The following is a 23,271-nucleotide window of genomic DNA, read 5'->3' as shown; positions in this document are numbered from 1 at the left end:
ACTAATAAATGTGCTGTATAGAGAGCAGAAATTAATCTTACCTATCTTTGAGGGAAGGATCCAAGTTTCACTTGCTGACTTCAGCTATTGTGCCTTGCAACTCAGGAACAAACGTGCCCTTTTTCAAGGAACAGCAATGTTAGTGCTGGTCATTTTGCATCCTTTTACCAGTCTGTGTAGGATGGTTCTGTACACTGAACCAGGTTATATTCTAGCCAACTAAGGTCCTCCAAGACAACCTAAAAGTAGCAAAGAATTTTCTTACTGGGTTTTAGGATTAGGTTATGTTTGCAACTAGCACAGTTCAGAACTTTCCTAAATCCAGCTGAGGGATTACTGAGATTTGAATGACAATACTTGTTGCATGAAGCAGTTGTCACAAACTGAGTTCTCTTAGAAAATGAGAAGGCTGTTTGACTCATTCAAATGCTGAATGTCTTGTTGCTACAAGTCCCTCCATCTATCACTATAGCTAAGCCTGCTGGACCAACACCACCTGTGAGGACAGGAACATTATATAAGACACCAACAGCTTTTGCAACTCCAGAGTATTATGGTAAGCATGTTACAAACAGTTCTGGGTTTTTGGTTTTTTTTTTTTTTGGTTTTTTTTTTTTTTTTTTTTTTTTTTTTTTTTTTTGGTTTTTTTTTTTTTTTTGTTTTGGTGGTTTTTTTGTTTTTTTGGGTTTTTTTTGTAATTAACATTAAGGTTTCCATTTTTCTTTTGCTTCCCTTCCCTGAACTTTAATGATGCATTGTATATTTAACATAAAAAGTATTATGTCTGAGATGATTGTTATTTCTTTATGCCTTTGACTTTTCTGATTTGACTGAGATCTAGCTCCCTTCTCATACTCATCTTGGTAATTGAGAACATGACAAGGCTTCCATCTTCAGAAATCCATACATGCTTAGCGGGTTTTCAATACTACTCTGTGGTCATTTAAAGCTGTGCAAAAACTGGATAAGGTACTCATTTTCCTGGATATTTCAATTTTCCCAGGACATAAATTCAACATATTATTTTTCAATGACTGAGAGTCCTCATCATAGATGTGACAGCCTCCTTTATTTGATCAAACTGCCACCATTTTAATTGAAAAAATTGTAGTAGTGCAATCATAGTGGTCAGTGGTTAATTTGTCCTTTATAAAACTGGGTGTTGATTACAAATTCAGAGCTGAGTCTTTCCAAGGTGACATACAGTAATGAGTTTGGAGGAGGATGTGCTTAGAATTTTTGGGCCCAAATTTGCAGTTGTTGGTATATTGTCATGAATGATGCTGCTTCTAATTTTTCTGGACTTATAATAACACTTAAATTCTTGTATCCTTACAATGATCATGAACTCACTGTGACCCACAGTGCCCAGTAAAGCACACTGGATGCTAGATTTATTTATAAATGCTTGTTGGGAAGATATCGTGTTTTATCTGTTGAGGTCCATTGTAGTATTTGCATCACGTTCAGTGTAGTGGCTAATTAATACAACACTGTATCATGAATCCTGATTGCTTTAGCTCATTTCTCTTCACCAGTGTATTTGCTTTCAATTTCCTTCAATTTTTGTGGAAGTTGTATACTCTGAAGACAGATTTTTTTTTTTTACATTTCCTTATTGTTATTTTTAGAGAAGTTACTGTGCCAATGTAATAGTTCTATATATCCCAGGAACATCAAAAAATCTCCAAGCTAAATAGCCAGCACAGTGCAAAAAGATCCTTTTTCCATGGCTGGCCTTTTTCTTCCTTACCAAAAATTAAATTAAAGCAAATGCAAGACAATGGTCTAAAAAGTATTTTACATATATTGCATTAATTGAATCCAGCTGCAGTCATGAAATATGTAATTTTGATTGTGGCTGGCTGTACTAGCAGGTAAGTACAGGGTTTACACAGCATCACAGAAAAAATACCTAAAATGAAGAGCCAGATCTGCCAGCAAATGTCTACCATTTATCTATTCTTATAATTATTGAAAATGCCAAAGAAACTGTGAAATGCTGCAGTTCTAACAATGAAACTTTGTATTTGTTGCAAATTATAACTGTGTTTTCTACAGTTGATGCAACAGTCTTCAGCTCAAGTCCTACATCAGAAACTGATTCTTCAGGAAAACCAAGGTACCAAGGTAGGATATTCATAGCTATAGTATTCCAGGGGGCATATGAAGTCTGAGGTATCTTGCATCAAATTATCGTATTTGCTTATTCAAAAACCAACATTTTATTTGATTCTGTGTCACTTTAGTGGCAGATGTAAGAGCTGCAGTACAAACCATCATTTTCTGGACTAAAGTTATTGCTCCTTCACGTGAAACAAAAGTGCATGTCTTTGTATTAGCATACCCCTCAAAAGCTGCAAGTAGAATTATAGTCTCATTTTACTACAGAAGAAATAAAGTTGATTTGTTTATTTTGTGACAGATTTTAATTCTTTCAAACAGTGTGTATCACCTACTAATATCTTCAGAGTATCATTTCATCAGTAGTGCCAGTGGGAAGAGGGTGAAGCAGTGCAGATTCCAGGTCAAACAACAATAAGTAAAATTTTAAGAACATGCCAAAAACCGAAAACCAACAACAAAAACGTAAAATCCAAAACAAACAAACAAAAATGAGAACAAGGAGCTAATATTGAATATATGAGGTTTACTCTGAAAGCTTGTGTTTCACTTGTGCAGACTTTTGCTTGGTGTCCTGATATAGCTATTGTGCACCAGGTGAAATGGCACTGCCATTTTGTAAAAACACTCTATTGAATAACAGCTCTTTCCTATATTGTTCTTAGCCCCCCATGTCAAGTACATGAAGAAAGATGATGATGTGCCTTGCTCCATCACAAGCTCTCTTGAACATTTTCCTCAAGAAGAAGTTGGCAGCAAGGAAGAACCCACTCGTCCTCCGCAAAATCCTCCAACCAACCTCACGGTGGTGACTGTAGAGGGCTGTCCATCCTTTGTCATATTGGACTGGGAAAAACCAGATAATGACACTGTTACTGGTTGGTTTGATTTCTTTCCTCCATTGTGTGGTAATATGGTATTTCCAGCTTAATTTACTTTCACAGTAGTTTTTTTGTCATTTAAAAGGACTTTAATCCCCAGGGATTAAAGGAGCCTAGTGGTTTGGGGTATTTTTGTGCTACTGTCAGCTCCAGTGTGGATAAGAAAATGCTGCTAGATTATAACAAGATTTACACAAGGATCATTGGTGTCAGTGATGACACAAAAAGATGCTTAAGAAATGTGACTCCGTATCTCCTCCAATTTTCTGGCTCTTCTCTGTACAGGATCTGGTAAGACCTAGTCAAGAAGTTCCAACAACACAGCAGTATATCTAGATGCACACACATAATGTAGGTGTCTTTCTTGACTTGAGGCTGTTGTTTCACAGTGGGCCAGACACAATCAAAGCTTACATCCATCTACTAAGTCAGTAGAACTTTGCCAGCATAATACTTGCAGTATTATGACTCACTGCAAGAGGGTAAACATACCCACTCTGTTAAAAGAATCTGGTTTTTCTTTCATTAGTAAAGGAAGTGGTTTATATTAAGAATAAATGCCTGTGAGTCATGCAGGGCTCAGCGCACAGACAGGTAAACATGCAAGATGGCCATTCTTCCATCGTCTTCTGTATTTCAACATTAGCTGACAAAAGTTGAACATTGAAGTTAACTAACAGCTCAGTAAATGACTCATCAAAATCAATTATGAATTCAAGAGAAGGCATTGAATCCTGTTTTCTGAAAACAGTGATTGCTTCATATTGGCATCAGTACGACATTACTTGTTTAGACAGGCTTAAACCAGTTTTGCTGTCATCTCTTTCTATTTTTGTAGTTTATGCATGTTTTTCCAATCATCTTATTTAGGCATCACATCTCTTTTTTTTTTTTTTAAATAAATGTGCTGTTTCAGATAGAAAGGTGGAAACAGAAAACATAATTTGTTGCATCATTTTGCTTTTTGAATGCTTACTTTTCTTGACTTTAAGGGTTGACTACAAGGGTTTTCATTGGGTATGCCCGAAACCAAAGCATAATGGAAAGGTCTGACATATAACAACCAAAACAGTGATCACACTCACCTCCTTGTTTTCATAAAAACTTCAAGTGTCAGGAATCAAGACCATTCTGCTCATGCTTTGCTCATATGTGTTGCCACAGAAATGAAGGGCAGTTTGTTGCCTTGTGCACAGAGTAACAAGCAGGCACTGGATGGACTCGGTAGTTCTTGGTGTGTTTCTGTGTGTGCATGCACATATTTGCATGCTCATTCATTTCCTGCATTTTCTTTTCCAACTTGGATGAATTAAAAAGTCCATATCATGTATTGACTTCAGGCTGGCAAGAGGCAGAAAGGCTGAATTCCTGTAAAATTGCATACTCATTCACTATCTGTCTGTATTTTAGAAGCTCAAGTAAGAGATGTTACTTGATCTAATTTTTCTTTGCTGTAATTTTCCAGAGTATGAGGTTGTGTCAACTGAAAATGGAGGAAGTGATGGTGAAAAGGAGAAATCAATTATCACTACAAATCAAACCCATTCTACTGTGGAAAACCTAAAACCTGACACAAGGTAGATAAATAATATAATTTTTAAAGTTAATCCAACTAATTTAGACTGTCAGCTGTCTGCGACATCAAATGGAAATACCTGTGGAAAGAAGACCTGATCGGTTTTACTCCTGTTTTGATAGAAAAAAAGTGTATGGTTTGGTTTAGCTTTCATGTAAGTTAACAGATAAAACACATTTGAAGAATCTTTAGGAAATTTACAAGAGTATTTGTGGTCTGGACAAGCTGCAGAAGTGACCTATTGTATCAGAAAGACTACTTGTCAAAAGTAAGAAAATTACTGTGAGAGGAAAAACACATTTTTCCTGTATATATAATTTTCTTTCAGTGTCTTAAAAGAGCTGGCAAATTAAAAATGAGTAAGTGCATTCCGGTTCATGGTGTGCCTCTCATGCAACTAGTTCAAATAAGTATGATCTATCTTTAAATATCAAATCTCATAGAAAAGTATTCTTCTTTTTATGGTAAAATTCAGAGCAGAAAAGAGAACCACTCATCGTTTGTTACATTGTTTACTAATTGCACCAGAAATTTTATGAGCAACACTTGGGGTTTTTCCTGCAAGACCATTTGGCTTTGGTGAATGTGTGTTTCTGTTTTAGATAAACTAAGATATAAAGATATAGCTTTTCCTGAGAAGGGAGCAGCTACCATTCACTTTTCACTCATCCCAGCCTCAAAAAGGAAAGGGAGTGAAAGCCTTTCTGGATCCAGAGGACCGCTGCCCAAAATTGAAAACCTTCGATATAAATTGCAGTGGTGCATGTCCCCCAAGTCTCATCAGATTTAAGGATGTAAAGTCCTCAGAGTGGCTCTGTTCAATAAAACTCCCATTCCAAGTGCAATGTGTGTTTCCTAATTGTGAGGACACCTTGAGAGCTTTGGCAGAAGCACAAGAAGTTACTGTTACCACTTAAATCCAGGCTTGCTGGCACACTGAATTCAGGGAAAACAAGAAAGTGGTTAAGACAGGTGGCATAATGTAGACGGAATCTGTTCTGCCAAGAAACATCACATGTCCATAATAAAAGTCTCCTGTCTGTCAGGAGCTGCTCACTAGATGAAGGAAATATGCTTGTGGATACAACTGACTGCAAATGGAAGGAAGAGCAAAAATTAAACACAGCTCAATATTCATTAACAGAGTCCCTGATATGTTTAAAAATTCATCAAGGAATACATTAGACTGGGAAGGAAACTTTTCAATAACTAGCCTCAAAGGGAAGAGCTGTAAAAGAGGTAGAGCTGAAAAAGAAACTTGACAGAGAAATAGAAATCCCTCCCACAAATGATCAGTATTTGCAAAAGTACCAGCAAGATATGGACAGAGAGATGCTCAGTAGCAGAAGATGGATTAACTGGGAAGAACCTCTTAGCCTGGGAACACTTTGGAGAAACTGGCAGGCTGAATTAGAGACCCTATTTTTTCCAGCTTTCCTGAAGCCCTCAGTGAGGTTTGTGTGAACCCCCTATGCTGGTCTGAAGGTCCAGTGCATTCAGAACTAAAGGCAGTTCAGGACAGATCTAAAGCAGACAGACCTAAACAAAGACTTCCCAAAAAGGCATAAAAATGTTTGTGAATCTGTTATCTCAGCCTTCATGGGTAAGTCTAAACCAGAAAGATCCTGTAGCAGCAAGCCAGTTCAAGGCTGTAGTTGTGTAGGTGTAGGCTCTTGGGGAGCTGTACCTGGCAGAGGGTCTGCAGTCATGCTGGCCAAAGTCTAGCATCCTGTTGAGGCACTTCAGGTAGGATATGGTAGCACCTGGCCCAGAAGCTAAAGAGTTAATTGCCCACAACCAACAGGAGGGCAAGACAAACAACTTTTTGGTGTGAAGGGGGAGGACAAGCAGCAGGGAAAGCCAGATCATGCTTTTTACTTGCTTCACTCTTTTACATTCTTCAAATAGGTGATACTGCTGCACCTCTGGAAAGCTCTGCAGCAAGGCAGACACCCTTCTCCCTTTCAGCTGGCCTTTACACAAGGTAGCTTTTAAAGATTAAGAGCTAATGGCCAGACTAGAAATATTTCAGGAATTTGGACAGTGTTAGGGAGGCAACAAAGAGACTTTTACAGCCACTCATCAAAAATTGCATGTGAGACTGCAGCTGTCAGTAAGTACAAACACAGAAGTTAAATGGGATGAGGATTATGGTGTAGTATTCTGTGTGTCCATTTAGCTGTCTGAAAAGTGACTAGATCCAGAAAAAAATGCACTGCTGAAAAAAGAGTTTTGACTTTGAGTACAGTTATCAAGTACTTGGTTTTAGCAGACTCATGCCATGATAATATGGAGATGGAAATGAAAATGGACTTTCATAGGTATATACAACAACTTGTGAAGGTTAATTTTAAACAAATCAAGTTGTTGATTTGTTGTCAAATATATTATGGAAGTTTGTTGCCTTTCTGTCTTATATATGTCAGCTTTATGTGTTCCTGGTGACTTGATGGCAAGTCTGATGCTCTGAGATGAAAGTAAAATAGAGATTTGAAAAACTTCTGATTGTGAAGACGTAGACCCTTTAAATAAATATGGGGAACAGTCAGCTGCTTTCTAATGCAACAGGTTGTTTGGGGTTTTTTTCTTTAAAAAAAAAATGTTTTAGAGGTGCCTGTACAGTGTGATTTTATTGGAATGCTGACATCCATATGTTTTTTGCCCAAGGAAAGACATATCATATCCATGACATTTTCCCACAGTAAGGCATGCCTCACAGCTGACAACCACACATTAATTTAAAGGATTTTTCCTTGTAGGACAAACATTTCATCCTCTTTTCCCCCTAGAGAGTTCTCAAATGTGGTGATTGCAGGATTTCAAATTTTAGAAGATTTCTGATAGTTTAAATAACCCAGAAAGTTAAAATCTTGATATTCATTATTTGGTTGGTCAGAGTTCTTGAAATTGGTACTCTTGCTGTAAGTAAGCTATTGATTGGCTTCAGTCTAGAATTCTGTTACAGGAGATTTACTCCTGTAACCTTTACCTGAAATATCTCAAAGCATGTAGTGTTGTTGTGCTATGTGAGCTAGGTAAAAATATACATCTTCCTTACATAGATAGTTAATTGGATATAACTGGTGCCTGAAGAAAACTTCCTTTTATTTTATTAATGTCTTCTGCTTAAACATTTCTCTTATAGATGTGCTTCTATGATCTAATATTCACATATACACAGTGTTGATTATGAATTTGTATTGTAGTTAGCTTTTGTTACCCTTTATATTATTTCCAAGGACTTTAGAGTAGGTTCAGGTCACATTTCATTCAGCACCCTGTTCATTATCCCACAGAAGCACACATCAAAATTTCTACAGTCTTTGTTATCTTTATTCTTTTAATGAAAATATTTATTCTTCTTTCTCCTGATTGGTCTGAACACAGCAGTGAGCTGCTCAGTCTTTACTCTGTTGTTCAAACAGTGAGTGTCTGCCACTACTGTACTTGATGAACCCTGAGCTCAAAGCAGCTGAAAAGGGGCCTGGACCAGGTCACCTTCACAGGTGTCTTACAACACATATTATTGTAAGATTGGACCTTAGGGGCAGCTTCTGGTCTTGTAAATCTCATTTTCCTCTAGTTTCTTTAATACTAATGGCTAAGGTGGCTTAGTGTGTTAATGCAAATGTCATTTCTATCTTAGCAAAAAAAAAAAAAAAGAGAGCAAAACAAATGCACTAGTATGAACTAACAATTTTTCATCCTCCACATGGAAATTCTGTGATTCTTATAATGAGAAATGCACTGTTTACTCCACTTGGAAAAGAGTCAAACTGCAAGACTGATCATTTTGGTTAAAGTAGTTACAGTCTAACTTCCAAGCAGCCATTTGAGGAATGAGACCTGCAATATTCCACCTAAGTTGTCATACAGGTCTCCTGTTTCTGAGTTTCCTTAAAAGGCTGCTCACATTGGAACTCCCAGTGGTAGTAGCACTAGCATACCCAGGACTCTGCTCTTTCCTTGTTTTACATTAAAATTTCATAAGAAAGCAATGCAGTAATTTCTCTTATGTTAATAGTCAAGCAACATCTTCCATATGTGAAGCAAGATAAGGTTACTATCCACAATTTTCAGTATTTTCCATCTTGAGCTGCTTGTATGCAATAAACATTGAGAGGCCTGAGAGAGAAATGGGCTTACTGTGGTTTTTGTTGTCTTAATTCCATCTATTCTGTAGTAATAATGGTGTTCCTCTGCATATTCTCCTTGGAAAAAAAATTGGTTTCACTGATCTGTAGTTTTTTCATGGACTTTCCTAGCCTAATATATTAAATGCAGATGTTGTTTGGGTCTTTTTTTTTTCCAATGAGATTTTTTTTGCTATTTCTGCTGGTTTCTCTGCCAAAATATGTAGTTCTTATTTCTGTATCCCTGCCCTATCTTGAAACCCTTTTTTTTCAGTCAGTGTACATTTTCTATTTCATTCTGGTGGTTTGTTTAAGGGCAGTGTAGCCCATAGCACAGACCATAGTGTCCAGAAAGTTCTACAGCCCAAATTTCTATACAAGACTTCAAAAAAGAGCCAGAAGACTGTTGAAAACTGTTCTCATTCATGTTTGTGATGGCAGTAATAGGAAGGTAGTAAAGATATTAAGATTTGTCACAAATAGCTCTGGGGAAGTTTGAGTAGCCATTGGTGGATGTGTCCCACCAGCCTACTGTAGAAAAAGAGTATGAATAAGAAACAAAAAGCCTGTGAAGCTTGCATTCCACAGTTTTGTATAGCTTCCCATTAGGTACTGATCTGCTTCTCCATTAATTATTTTGGTGATTTCAAATATACTTTTCTCCTTTTTAAAAATGTTTTGAGTGGTTTCTTTTGGATTTTTGGGTTTGATTGTGTCCTAAGGCTGTTATCACCTTTATCTAATATTGGTTTTTATTGTAGTTAGCACCCAAACGTTCTAATCATATACAAGGAAAAACCCAAGAAAACCTCTATCAATGAAGAGAGTTTAGCTTTTGTTAACAGCAAGGGTCAAGAGATAAAAACTGTAAAGAAAGCTTCAATGCAGCAAAATTCAGAAAGTGGCAGAAAAATGCTGCAGGTTTCTATTTGTTTTATTAAAAAACTAACAGGTATTGTACTATATTGCTGTTGATATCAGGGTTCATGGATAAGCATTTCCCATTTCTCTTAGCCCTTCTTCCACATTTGTTAGGAGAAAGATTCCTCAAACAAGCATAGCAGTGTGTTCTCTCTTTCTTTCTCTCTCTCTCTCTCTCTCTCTTTCTCTTTCTTCCTCTCTTTCCTGGTGACACTGCCATCCAAGCACACTCTGCAGACACAGAGGAGCTCTGTGCACAGAGCCCTGCACAACTGCCATCCAACACCAGCATCTCCCCAGAAATAGACCTAAAGTCCCAGGTCTGTACTCAGCTGCTCCAGTTCTATTATGGTGAAAAATCTCTTTTCACCTATTTTCAGTTCTGCAATCTTCTCCTTTTGCATGATTTGAAAAATGCTGCATTTGCCAGAGTTCCATGTGGTATAGCAATTTCCTGTGGTGGAAAAATACGCTCCAAGTAGTAATTACTGTAAGTCAAGTCCATTCGATCTGCACAAGGACTTTTACTGTCTTACACAGTTTGGGAGGATCTGGAAAGCCTGGTCTCCAAAAGTTTGTAGGATATCAATCTTATAGATGCTAAAGGTGTGAGGCATTAGATTGCTGCTTACATAGGACAGCAGAGTTTTTGGTATATTAGGCAGGCAGATATACAGATGAAATGTAGACTCTAGTTTCTCGTTAGGTAAGTCTAACTAAGCAGCAGACATGGATTCTATTAATTTTGATGTACATTCTTCTTGAAACTCTGAGCATTTTCCCCCTTCTTTGTGGTTTCTGTAGGAGTGCATAACAGAGCAGATGGTACACTTTTCTACAATTTTAATTTTATTTTTCAGATCTTTCACCTTACACAAAAAAGGGAAGATTTTAGATTGTCTTCTATAAAAACAGCCACAGTATATCTTTAAAAATACTGTAAACCATGTCATATTGTGATCTCTGTCCGACATCTCCTTCCTCTCCTTTTCAATGTTCTGTCAACTAGCTAATTCTCTTCATCTCCAAAAGTGGTTGTTTGTTCTTTTTGTACTGTGGAAGCCACTGGTATTGTTTTAAGATTGAAATTGGCAGAGGAAAGGAACCTGTGATGCTTGTAAAAACACATACCACAGAACTGTAGAACTGCATGTATTTTAGTTTCTAAAATTTCTTTTTAACATTATTAATAAGAGGCTTCCCTAATTGACTGAGCTAAACTTTGGACATTTCCTTATTATTTTTCTTTTCTCCAATTTTCTTTATGTGTTTACGTAAGCTGAAGTCTCTATCTGTAGATTTTAGTTCTTTATTTAAATTTTGCCCTAATTTCCCAAGCTGTGGTTTGGTCTTTTGCAGAGAACCTAGTGATCTCTAAACCACAATTTGAAAAACAGTGCTTGGAAAATAGCCTTCAGTTCTTGTTTTTGTCTCTTTGGAATTAGGGAATTGATGAGTCCAAGTTGATAGACTAAAGATTTTTGGGAACAGGACTGATTCCTATGAAGAATGTTGCCTAATGCATCCCAAAGTAGAGCATATCAACTATTGAGAGCAATATATTTGCTCAAAAATCAGCAAAACACATACAAAGGGACACAACCAGATTATCACCCATGAGATCAAACCATAAACTGCCCATAAAGCAATAGAACATTCCATCTTAATGATCATTATTACAATAATAGCTTTAGATCAGGTGTTCCTCCTGTGAAGGAAGCAGGAAAACTTCTTTGCAGTCTTTTATGTCTAGGTGTGGATTAATATCTACATTTTTAAAAATGTATCATCTAGGTATTACTTTAAGACCCCCAACATATTAGGAAATCTTTGTTTATGCTTCAGTGGTTCTTCAGAAAAAATCTCTGACTCCTTTGCTACAGTTCTCTATATTATGACATTTCCTACCAGATAAGAATACTTCTTGACCAAAAAAGTTACTGTACCACGTGGCCAATGTGAATACTAACTGCTCAGGTCATATTTTTAAAAGCATGTCTTTGTTTAAGCAATTTGAAGTTGGGAATGAAGATTTATAAATTTCTTAAACTGATTATTTAGTTAATGTCTCCCTCCTACCATGGGGTAATATGGGTAGTTCCAAATTCTTTTTCAGCATATTTAAATAAATGTCAAGATTTCTCCAAATAGACTTTTTCAGCTCAAAACAAGCCCATGTTTCTCTTAGTAATATCCATGAATTTCCACAATGCATCTGTTCAGCATACCAGTCTATATAAGTATTTCCCTCAAAAAGAAAAGAAAACCCTAGAAATAAAGGCAAATGCTTAAGTAAGCAATTTTAAAGTTAAATATTGTCTTAGAAGTACGGCGGATGGAAAACAGTTGCTGGGCACTGCATGAATACTCCACTGAGGTTAATTAGCTCAGGTTTTGCAGGAGCCAAGGAAGAATGAAAGGTAATCCAAAGTTTGGATTGAATTATTCTTCTGGGGAATTGCAAATGGAGTTTACAAATTTCCAACTGTGCAGAGCATGATATGGGGGTTTTCTTTCTTTAGAAAACTGCTGTTTGGAAATTATTCCAGCAATACATTACAATGCTACGTTACAGTCACAAGCTACCAAAATCGTCATGGGTAAATGATCCTTCTCGAGTCAAGAGCTGAAAGTTTAGTTGCCCACTTCTGGGACTCACATTTTTTTATGTGTTTACAGCAAAAGTGCCTCCAATATGGGGCCTGTTTTCCAGGCCTACAGTCCATTTGACTCATGCCCTATGGCTCCCTGTCACTGATGAAGAGACCCTCTCTGTTATGAGAGATTCACCATACGAGTGCTGAGAGCTTGGGAGATGTCCCTCTGTACATGGCACTACCACTGGCAAACAAGCACTGAGAGGTGGGGGAGGCTTAAGAAGAGGAGGCTGGTTTGGATTTTTTTCTTCAGTCGTGTTGTTTTCACAGCACTGTATTTGATTCCCAACACAGTGATGAAAAGGGATCACGAGACAACTACAGCACAGGCCAGCATTGTGCCACATCAGTAAAAACACATGCAAAAGAGACTGCACAGTGTCTTGTCATTGCTTCATATACTTATTATTAACATACATTCAAGCAATTGGGTCTTTGCCTTGGATGAGCCCCTGTCCTGGAAGACTTGCCCTGTGTTTTGCTACTGGTCCTGTCTGTCACTGTGGGTGGGCCTGACAGGCATTGAATTGGAGGTTTGTGTTCCTAAAAAAGCAGAAAGTACAAATAAATAGCAATGTCCTTTACTCAGTCTCTGCTTATCAGGTTGCCTCAGACCTCATCTGAACTTGCTCCCTTTGCCAGAATGAAGCTGCTGTGTGAGAAGAGACAGACAAGTCAGTGCTGAATTAAATAAAATATTAATAGTATGTGTGCAAAAAATTATCAAAAGGACTGGTTAATTTTGTGTTCAGTTCAGATCTTACACAGTTAGGACAAAAAACGTCTCAGTGGTTTTGTGGCAAGAAATTAGGCTTTTTTGTTCTCCAGAAGGGGAGTAGTCCCAATGTGTGTGTTTCTTGCTTGCTCCAGACCATTCAAGAATGCTTAGTTTGCAAAATTTTCATCTCTTCTCTTTTATTCCCCAGTTATGAATTCCATGTGAAACCCAGGAACCCCCTTGGTGAAGGTCCAAGTAGCAATGTTGTGACATTCAGTACTGAATCAGGTGAGAACTTCCAAAGATCAGACCATCATTTACAGGGCCTTTAGCACCCATGTCTGTGGGACACATGAAGGGCTCTCTCACTTCATTTTGTGCAGTCAGTCTTGCTCTTTAATGTCTCCTGATTGGCTTTTTACTACCATGCCTGCAAAGTCAGCCTGGGATCAGAACTGTATTGTCTGAGGATATAAGATGGACAGACTGCAAGAGAAAAAAACCAGAGGAACATTGTCTGGTATTCATTGCAAAGAAAATTACTTCATCCTTAGAGAGGGCTCAGTAATTTAAGATTTATATTCCTGACCTTTTTGCATCTATCCAACTCATTAACAGCTTCTGGATGGGGAACATTAGGGATATTTTTGGGCTGGTGTGTTCATAGGTGTTTTTGCTACCTGTTCAATAAGGCTGCTGTAAACAGTGATGTTGTTTGGCTGAAATAAAGATTGAGAAAGAGCTGTTGTGAAAAGTCAGTGTCCCAGTAGGTCCCCTTCCATGGTGTTTACTCTCCAGTGAAACTCCTAAAGAGGTGTGTGCAAGCCTGTTTTGGCCACTGGTTGGTTCCCAAGTCAAGTACTCTCTGACTCAGAGGTGAGAATCAGAGAGCTTTTGCTTTGCCTATTCTTGCTGACTTGTTGACTTTAGGCAAGCAAGATACCATCTTTTGTGCAGAAGTGTTTATTGCTTGGTAGTACTGAAAGACCACATAAAACACAAAATTGATTTAGCCTTTTTAAAAGGACTTTCTCAATCTGTGTTTTGAGCCAGGTCTAATAATTTAATAGTGCTCAACTAGTGCTGTCACTGATGGATGAGAGTTTTGGCTGAGCAAAGGATTACTCAGGGAGGAGTGCAGACTATGCCACACATATTTAAAACCTCTGAATACACTCTTTGTAATTCTAGATTGTTAAAAGAAAAAAAAGTTTGTGCCAAGTGCAATTTTCATGAATGACAAGGCTTGTGTTCTGTCTCCTATTTAGTTTGGACAAATTAAGCATGCAGTTTTGTTTTTTCTTAATTGCACACATCCATTTCTCACATTTGGGCTTTCAAAGCCAAGATTTTTGTGGCAAGTATTACAGATGTGCCCTTTTTATTATTTAGGTTTTGAAATTGAAATTTTAATAAAACACAGTACAATTGGGTTCTGCTGTTTACAGGTTTAAACTCTTGTTTTTACTAGAGCTCTGCTTGGCTGTGTTGTCCCATAAGTAAAATTATTAAAAGCTCATTGATACTGGAGTTTCACACAAGAAATATATTTCTTCTAATTTAATTTAATACAAAAGTTAACTTTGCTTCCAAAACTCTTTCTGTTTCACAAATTACAGCTTACGTCAGCTGTAAAAAATCACTTACCAATGCTTTTCCATAGAATTATTGGAAACATTCATTTTACAGTGTCTGATTGAATGTTTGTTTTCTTCCCCCAGCGGACCCAAGAGTGAGTGAGCCAATTTCAAGTAAGTGTTTTATATATAAATCTCATCAGCGGTTTTTTCAGAAATGAGATAGCAGAATTTTACAAGGAGGGTAGCTCTGCTGCACCAGTTGGCTGAGTTACAGAATCAAACAGCAGTCACACACAATTTCACTCCTTCCACCCATGCCCCTGCTAAGCAATTCATGCGAGGCTGTTTGTTTACCTGAGCTTCAGGCAATCAATGTGATGTGGAGCTCCCATGGCAGCTGGGATGGCTTCAAACCAATGTACACAAATGAGCCAAGGACAGCCTCATATTTTCTCAACCTTGTCATTAAAGCAAAGAAAGCTCTGCAAAATGAATAAGCTACTCCACACTTTTTAAGTGAGTTAACAGAGCGCAACTTGGAGGATTCTATTTATCTGTCTTTGTGCTTTAGGAAAATGTTCTCCTTCAGAAGGTTTGATCTAGCTCTGCTTTAGGCCACTTACAAGACTCTTCCTGTCCTTGATGGAAGGTGGACTGAGCTTTTGAAGAAGAGCTGAGATCATTCGAGCAAATTGGGCTGCTTTTTGTATTTGTAATAGTCATCACTTTCACTTTGGCAAAAACCTTGGCACCATTTTTCTCCACATAATTAATGGCACTTCATTTTTATATGTGTTTTTGTTAGATCACAGTTTGCTGCAAGTTGATTGCCTTGGCTTGAACACACTGAAGAATGGTCACTGTATAACACACTTCGTAAATGAGAGTATTTCCAATACAAACATTGCCCCCTAACAAGGTCCTAGAATGAACCTGTTCCAAACCTGCACCAGAGGACAGCAGGAGTTCACAGCACCAATTGTATCTGCGTATTTTGGTGCTTCCCTGAAATATTTCTCATGTTCAAAATGCAGGTGTCATGGTACATTCTGCTTCATCAAGGTTTCTAATTCTAGTTATTCAAACCCATTTGTTGTGTGTAATTTTGTATGCAGCACCATACTTCAGCCTCTTTTTTCCTCTCCTGCAGTGGGGAAAGATGCTATCTGGACTGAAATCCCATTCAATTCAGACACATACTCAGAATGCAAAGGCAAACAATATGTAAAGAGGACTTGGTATAAGAAGTTTGTAGGTGTGCAGCTGTGCAATTCTTTGAGATACAAGATATACCTCAGTGATTCACTTACAGGTAAGAAACATTCAAATCAGTGCTGTCCATATTATACATTCCTGAAAGATATTATTCCGAAATAAGAGGTTTAACAAGATGAGCTCTGCTGAAGTGTGATCAGATTTGTTTAATTTAGTCCACAGATTAGTCATTATCAGTAATCTGCTTGTGCTCATTAACCATTAATATGTTTGATACTGAGTTTTCAGACTCCAGAGGTACCTCTCTGTGGTGATCATCTGATTTTAAGTATCTGTTCATATACTGGGGATCATACAGAAAACAAAGATCAGAGTGAATAGCATATATTGTAAAACAGTCAAACTGGTGTTTAATTATTAATTAGAGAATAATTATTAATTAGAATTATTAATTAGAGGATCAGGACCTCATTTTATACCAGGATTACACCTGTCATTCCCACTCCTTTCAGTAAACATCTGCTTACTTCTTTACTGGGAGGCTTATAAAGACATGAATTTAGTCAATAGGTTTTACTCACCTGCTTTGAAATTTTTGTTTTGTTTTCACATTCTCCATTTTTGCTTATGATCTTTTTTCTCCACCTTTTTGTATTCCTCATGTTATATTTTATTACTAAGGGAAACTTCTTGGCCTTACATTCTCAAGGCTTTTTTCATCTTTTAAGGCCAGCTGAGTGTGATGTGTTTAAGACCTGAATGAGGTGAGACATGCTGAGGAATCAGCCTGTGAGAAGTGTTTTTCAGTTAGTTGATAGGAGATCTTTGTGTCTCATGCAGCTTGTCCAAGCTGTATCTGCTACACTAAGAAATATGTTAACTTCTTATAATGCACCCCAAGCTGCTGGCTCTCTTCTGTGTGAAGCCTTTTATCAGACAGCTCTGTGACAATAGCATGGCATCTGAGCACAAAGATGTGTGGGAAATGCCTTTTGAGTGCAAGTTTGGCAAGTTTGTTCAACACATTGCATTGAATTAGCTAGGGCGAGACTGTGTCTGGAAGAATCCACTTTCATGACCTGAAGTTGCCCCATCTCTAAGCTGGGCACCTCACAGGAGCAGGGCTCTGGGCTTCATGGAAAGAATATGGAAGGAAAAGAGCAAGGGACTGTAGGGCAGCCCACGTTGCCATAATTTTAAGCTTCCCTGCCTTGCATCCGGCACTGTTCTCTGATGAGCAGAATAGGAAGGAAAGCCTTGTCATTAATAGTCAAGTACAATATTCTGTATGTAAAAAATATCTTAGATATTATGTGAATAAAGGAGAATGTTTTGAACAGATGTATCATTCATTCAACTGTTGCTGTACTAACCAGCTGTGATCAAATGACAAGCACTGGCAATGAGACATGATGTGTCCCAAAACCAGCCAGCAGAGGAAATAGCAGTGCTAATCTAGCAGGACTAGACTTCAGCCCTAAATCAAGTGAATTAACACTGCAGTGAAAGCAACTCCAATCTGAAAAGTTTAATATCAGGAGCCCATTTTCCTATTTTCATTAGATTGTTTTTGTTCTTGCTGGAAGGGTGGTGGTTTAACCTCGCTGGAAAAAAATGAGGTAGACACACTGTATTCATTATACTTGCTAAGCCTGCTTCTTGCACTTGAATTGTTACAACCAGCGCTGACCAGTTGCCACAATATTTAGAAGAAGTGAAATATTTATGTAGAAGGAAAGCTGCTTTTGCCCCGTTTGCTAAGTGAGGCCTCTGTGTGTGAGTGAGAAGTTTGCCCGTCTGAAGCCAAGCTCTGTTCTGATGTGTCTCACGGTCACCTCGCCTCGCCGTGCCCCCGAGGCCAGCGGAAGTGTCCCTGCAAGCACCAGCCAGCTGGAGCGCGTGTGCCGGCTGTGCAGGGCTGCACTGAGCTCTGAACTCCACTGGACACTGAAAAATCTTCCAAAGCTTTGCTGCTGAAGCAGTGCAATTGCCTGGAAACTTGGGTGCTCTGTCCAAATGCCATTGTATAAGGCAGGCAGCAACTGTACCTTTGCATGCTGTTTTTCAGCATGAATTTATTCTTCTAATGCTGTGGAATTTATAATGTATAAAACAAAGTTGGTATGTAAGATTGTAAGGCCACCCACAAGGAAACACTGGGGAAAAAAATTAACTTTGTGCTAGAATTGCTATCCTCAAAGCAGAAAATCAGTTAGCTGAATGGTTTTAAGTGTGTTCTTTTATTATAGAAATAATTGGGCAGTAAGAATGCCCAAGTAAGTAAAATATTCACTGAGAATGCTGCTAAATTATGAAGACCAATTATTTGAGTTATGCATAGGTTAAGCTGTGGGCCAGAAGAATATGTGTGGATCTGCAAGTTACTGTTCTGGTGTTAGCCATTAAAATATCTGGCTTATTCTCTCTCTTATGGAGAAAAACTGATCTCCGTTACACATGCCAGGACTGTTCCATAAACCAGCATCTACTGCTGACCTCATTTAACAGTCCTCCAGAGCAGTCACTGTAGGCATTCCAGAAAAGCAGGCCACCTAAAAATAAGTATTTATTGAGGGAAGGAAAAAAATAAATTCTATGTGTGACCTTCAACAGCTGTGGAAAAAAAAAAAAAAAAAAGGTTTTTTTGGGCAGCCTGAATGTTCTTAATTTCAGAGCAAAAATTTGCTGAGAGGAACTCCCTCTGACCAGTTCTCCTATGGAAAAAAACATGTTTGCAGCCAAAGTTAGATAGCAATAAATAATTTTGTAAAGCTAGAGAAGAACCACATGCACAAAGGCCATCAACAGGAGGTGAGAAATTTTGGCAAAGTACTGCTCAGATCACAAAAACGTGGAGTTTATTGGTAGGCTGTTTTTTTTATTAATTGTTCTTTGGGAGCAGTATAACCCACCCCACCACCTCTCAAATGGCCAGACTGGCATGGATTCAAGGCTCCGGGACACCCAGTATCTAATGAGTAACTGGACTTTCTGCCTAGCTTATACCTCCGTCCTGAGCATTTCTCTAAATACTCTCGCCTTTCCTTTCAACATCTCAACCAAAGGTTGAACATATTGAGAACTACGTGCTGTGAAAGGAGATTAGAAAGAATGCTAAGTTTATCTACAAAGGTTTCCATCCCAGGTTTGGGAAGAGAACATAGCATGCTCTCCTCATCTTCTGAATTGAATTTTACTAATGTCTTGCAAATCAAATCAGCAAGTAAAAAAATCTGGTTTTTTAAGCTCCTTCACTGTGTCTGTTAACAGGATAAGCACAGTCTGTAACATCAGCACATGCTACATGGGACACTTGAGACCTTGATTTCTACTCAGTTACAGTCAAGTGTCCTGTTAAGCAATCCTGCAAGCAAACACATGGGCACACTCCATGCTCTGGATAAGTACTTAGTATCCGAGGTCATCTATATGTTAAGGGCTATCACTTGCACATACATGTTGTAAAAATATGATGATTTATAAAACAGGCCTTGGCTATGTTAGGAGGTGGTCTGTAAAAACATCTCTGAAGGTACTGGGGGCTTCCTGACAGGGAACCAGACCTGCCTTCCATTCAAATCACTACCAAAACTTGCTTTTTGATGACGTTCTTGGTAGTAACAGAATTTCTCTTACTGTATGAAATGTAAGGAGAGGGAAAAATTATATCCAGGCATAGATTTTGGCCAGGAGTGGGGCCTTAGCCTTGAGCACTTGGAGCCTGCATGTCATGTTCAAATTACACCTACAGGTCCTGAGAGGAAAACAATCATAGCATTCACCTTAGCTTCCCCACAGAGGAAAGAGCACAGCCCTTGCCTCCGGTGGTTTTTGGAAATAGCCTTCACTAACTCTGCTGCTTCTTTGCTTTCAGGAAAATTTTATAACATAGGAGACCAGAGGGGCCATGGAGAAGATCACTGCCAATTTGTAGACTCATTCTTAGATGGAAGGACAGGACAGCAAGAAGATCTGCCAGTAAAAGATGGTAATTCCCAACACCTTATCAGTAGCAAACCTGGGCAACTCCTTTGTTTGTTTCTATTTCCTACCAGTGGATTGAATGCCCACTGCTGGGGTGGGCGATGAAAGGAGCTGCCAGCTTTGCAGGCAGAAGAGGGTCAAGGAGTTCTTTGACAGTGAATGATGACTTATTAAGACAGTTATGAGTTGGGTTCTGTTAGGTAGCGAACAGCCTCTCTCCTGTTTAAAACAGCCCAACAAATTATTCACAGTTGGTATTACATATTTAAACCCAACCACAAATGTGAGTTTGCAGAGAGGCATTAAGTGGTGTGTTCAAACTAGCAAGGTTGATTTAAAGCACAGTACATAATCAGTTGGGTATTAAATACCTTGTTTGGTACTAATGAGAAACTGAAAATTTATGGCCGGAAAATATAATTCATGCTGCAGTAATTCTGTGTGTACTGACTGCAAAAGGGTGCCCAAAATTCCAGTCTGGTCTAAGTGGACATGGGACTGGATGTGCTAAACACAGCCATGACCTGCCTGGCTATTTTTCTTCCATTGCTGAGGCTGAGGTATAAGAAATTTGTATTTCTGTCAGCTGAACTCCTGCCTTGCTGTTGGCAGCAGTGCCAGGGTGTGGTGTTCTGTTCCTTGTGGGGTAAGAATTCAGGCTGTACTGGTACGTGCACAAGTGCTGAGCATGTCATGGAACATTTTACTGAGGAAAACAGCAAAACAGTTTTCAGTACAATATCAGCGTGTTTACCAAACCTTCCTCTGCTTAATTTACAAAACACCCCACATGAGTCCAGATACGCATTGAGGTAGTTGTGGGAGATGAATGTGAAGCTCCTAAGTCTTTCACAAGTTTTTCCAAGAAACAAAGTAATTGAATGGTCTGAAGGGTGTTTGTTTATGTGTTTTATGGGTTTCTTCTAAAGAGGTTTTTGCTTTTCCCTTCCCAGTCAGTGCTGCCCATCTGAAAAGATATTTTGTATAAGAGATGGTCAGAATCCAATTTCCATTGCCAGGACAGCAAACTTCTCAGTTGTACCAGATTCACACTTTTAAAAATATTTTAATATTTAAAAAAACTTTTACCTAACAACCTTGCTACCTCAGTTTAAAAGACACTTATAACCAATTTGATTTCGGCAACTGGATTTGAGTGAATTCATAAGCTACGATCATTTTTAGGCCAAAATAAACAACAAAACAAGCAAACAAAAGACTTCACCTTTTCAGTAGCTTGTATTTCTAGCAAATGAACTGAACAGACCAAGAGACCAATTGTTCTAGTTGCAGCAGATTGATTTCTGAATTAACTTCACGTATTTGACATGAAGTGCTGTGAGAGAATCAGAGTGAAAAAAACCACAGGCTCGGGACATGTTGTAGGATAATGCATAGGGAAGCTGGCTCCCTATTCCTGAGGCATGGTATTTTAAAAGATACAGTGTGTATATTTGACCTGAAGTGCTGTGAGACAATCATGGCTGATGCTGTCTTTCAGCTGCAGAACAGTATTTTTTTTGTGTGTGTGGCTCCAGCCACACATATATTCCTTATGGTCAGGTTGGATGGAGCCCCAATTCCCCACTTTAATTTTTTACCTAATGTTAATTGTTTGAATGGGAAGCAAGTGTGTTGTCAAAAGCAACAGAGTAAAAGCAGGAGGATGACTTGGATGGGGGGATGCTGTGAACTTTTCCCAGTGGCTGGGTTTTATTGAAGTTCACTGCAGTGTCAAGGCTGCACAGTGGGGACTATTTGCCACTGTCACTTTGCAACGCAGAGCACCCTCCTGTTCCGAGAGCCCAGCACAGCCAGAGGGGGGACAGAGGGGGCACAGGCTGTGCCCAGCCAGCCCCACCCACGGCAGGGTGCTGGCATCTCCAGGGGAGGCACGCTTCACCTCTGTACTGCCATCCCAAGTACTTTTGCTTTGAGTTGGGTGGGCAAATTGCAGAGTGCTAGTGGACGTAGGGGCAGCAAACAGCTCTGCTTCTGGCAGGTGGGTTAACAGCTTGGTGACCATTTCAGCCACTCACTGAATTGTTAGTTACAGACTTCTCAAGGAACCAAAGCATGGTAGTCCTGAGAGCTTCGTGCAAACAAAACTCTCTTCTCTGTTCCAGGGTTTTTCAGGGCAGTTCGTCAGGAACCTGTCAAATTTGGGAAAATAGGCGGGGAGACTCAGATTAACTACGTGCGCTGGTACGAGTGTGGCACATCGATACCTGGCAAGTGGTAGATGCCACAGGAAGAGGGTGCAGAGGCCCAGCTGCCCAGCGCAGGCTGCAGGAAGGCAACACTTACGGTGTGCCCGGCACTGCGGTGTTGGCCGACGTGCGAGGCTTACACCAGTCTAATGCCAATACTGCATTAATTGTGTAATAGTGTAGGCTGCTTACTGTAGTTATCCAGTGTTAAAAATTTGTTTTTAAAATAACACAGGCTAGGGACATGTTGTAGGATAATGCATAGGGAAGCTGGCTCCCTATTCTTGAGGTATGGTTTATATGGTATTTTAAAAGATACAGTGTGTATATTATTTATCACGATGTTGTAATAAATGTTTAAGGCACAAATATGCCAGAGATGGTCATGGAATGCAATGTGTGTTAAATATTCACTGGTTCTGTAATGCAAGTGCCATAAGCTACCCATCCTAATCCATCTGTAACATCTCTCAGTCATAAATTATAGAAAAGATCCTATAATTTTTAATATCCTGCAGCCAGTAAACTTGAAGCACTTTCTCCTTACACGTACAAACAGTTTATGCTCCTGCCAAAATGCTGAGGTAGGTTGCTGTATGTGCAGCTTTAAATGATCAAGTTCAGTGGAGTTTTCTTCCATGTTTGTTTTCAAATGTTTCAGCCCCAGCCAAAGCCATGTTCAGCCTGTCACTATGGAGTCAGAACCTGGCAGTGGCTGGCAGGGAGGGTTGGTGTTCTCTAATTGAAGTGGACAGGTACATATGTACATGGAATGAAAAAACAAAGCTGGCCTCCACAGCTGGGGTTTTTCAGGAAAATGTAGTTTTGAGCCTGACACTTACTGGTTCAAAAGCCAAATGTATGTACCGTGCAAGGGGACTTGGAAAGACAAATGGAAGAGGAAAAAGAATAAACTAGTTATAACAGCATGATCAGGTTTATTTTATTTAAAAAGAAAAATTCTGGTTTAAAACAGTTTTCATTGGGGACAAAGGGGAAATACTGATAACTGAACTTTAAAACTGCTTTATAGTTATTTTGATTAAAACCTCTCCCAAAGCTACTTGTTGTACTGCTTGAACATTTATTAACTAAATAAAGAGATGTAGGTTTTTTTAAAGGTGTTATTCATTACCTTACTAATGTATTGAAGAAATATGAACAGGAACTACCAGATCTACATAGTAGTCATTTATAGAAAATACCTTATAAAGTACATTGCAGGTACACTGTACTCCTAATAAAATATTTTTTAATCAAGTGGTTTTTTTC

General features: G+C 38.7%; 1 protein-coding gene across 5 annotated transcripts in view; it reads left to right on the top strand.

Annotated features, from left to right (window-relative positions):
• The window catches only part of LOC121351528 (ABI family member 3 binding protein), a 136,523-nt gene extending 113,264 nt beyond the window's left edge, over positions 1-23,259 (top strand). For all 5 annotated transcript variants that reach the window (XM_041463732.1, XM_041463731.1, XM_041463730.1 and 2 more), the window contains 9 exons: positions 473-556; positions 2,062-2,130; positions 2,790-3,002; positions 4,471-4,582; positions 13,219-13,298; positions 14,732-14,761; positions 15,741-15,902; positions 19,680-19,793; positions 21,916-23,259. In XM_041463732.1, the coding sequence (XP_041319666.1) occupies positions 473-556; positions 2,062-2,130; positions 2,790-3,002; positions 4,471-4,582; positions 13,219-13,298; positions 14,732-14,761; positions 15,741-15,902; positions 19,680-19,793; positions 21,916-22,031 (980 nt within the window). In that variant the 3' untranslated portion in view covers positions 22,032-23,259. The remainder of the gene's footprint in view (positions 1-472; positions 557-2,061; positions 2,131-2,789; positions 3,003-4,470; positions 4,583-13,218; positions 13,299-14,731; positions 14,762-15,740; positions 15,903-19,679; positions 19,794-21,915) is intronic.
• The last annotated feature ends 12 nt before the right edge of the window (positions 23,260-23,271 follow it).

This window comes from Pyrgilauda ruficollis, unplaced genomic scaffold (genome assembly GCF_017590135.1).
Source record: "Pyrgilauda ruficollis isolate IOZ18807 unplaced genomic scaffold, ASM1759013v1 scaffold17, whole genome shotgun sequence".
Classification (NCBI taxonomy): Eukaryota; Metazoa; Chordata; class Aves; order Passeriformes; family Passeridae; genus Pyrgilauda; species Pyrgilauda ruficollis.
The sequence above is the reverse complement of the archived record's forward strand: the minus strand, read 5'-3'. Positions and strand labels throughout refer to the sequence as shown.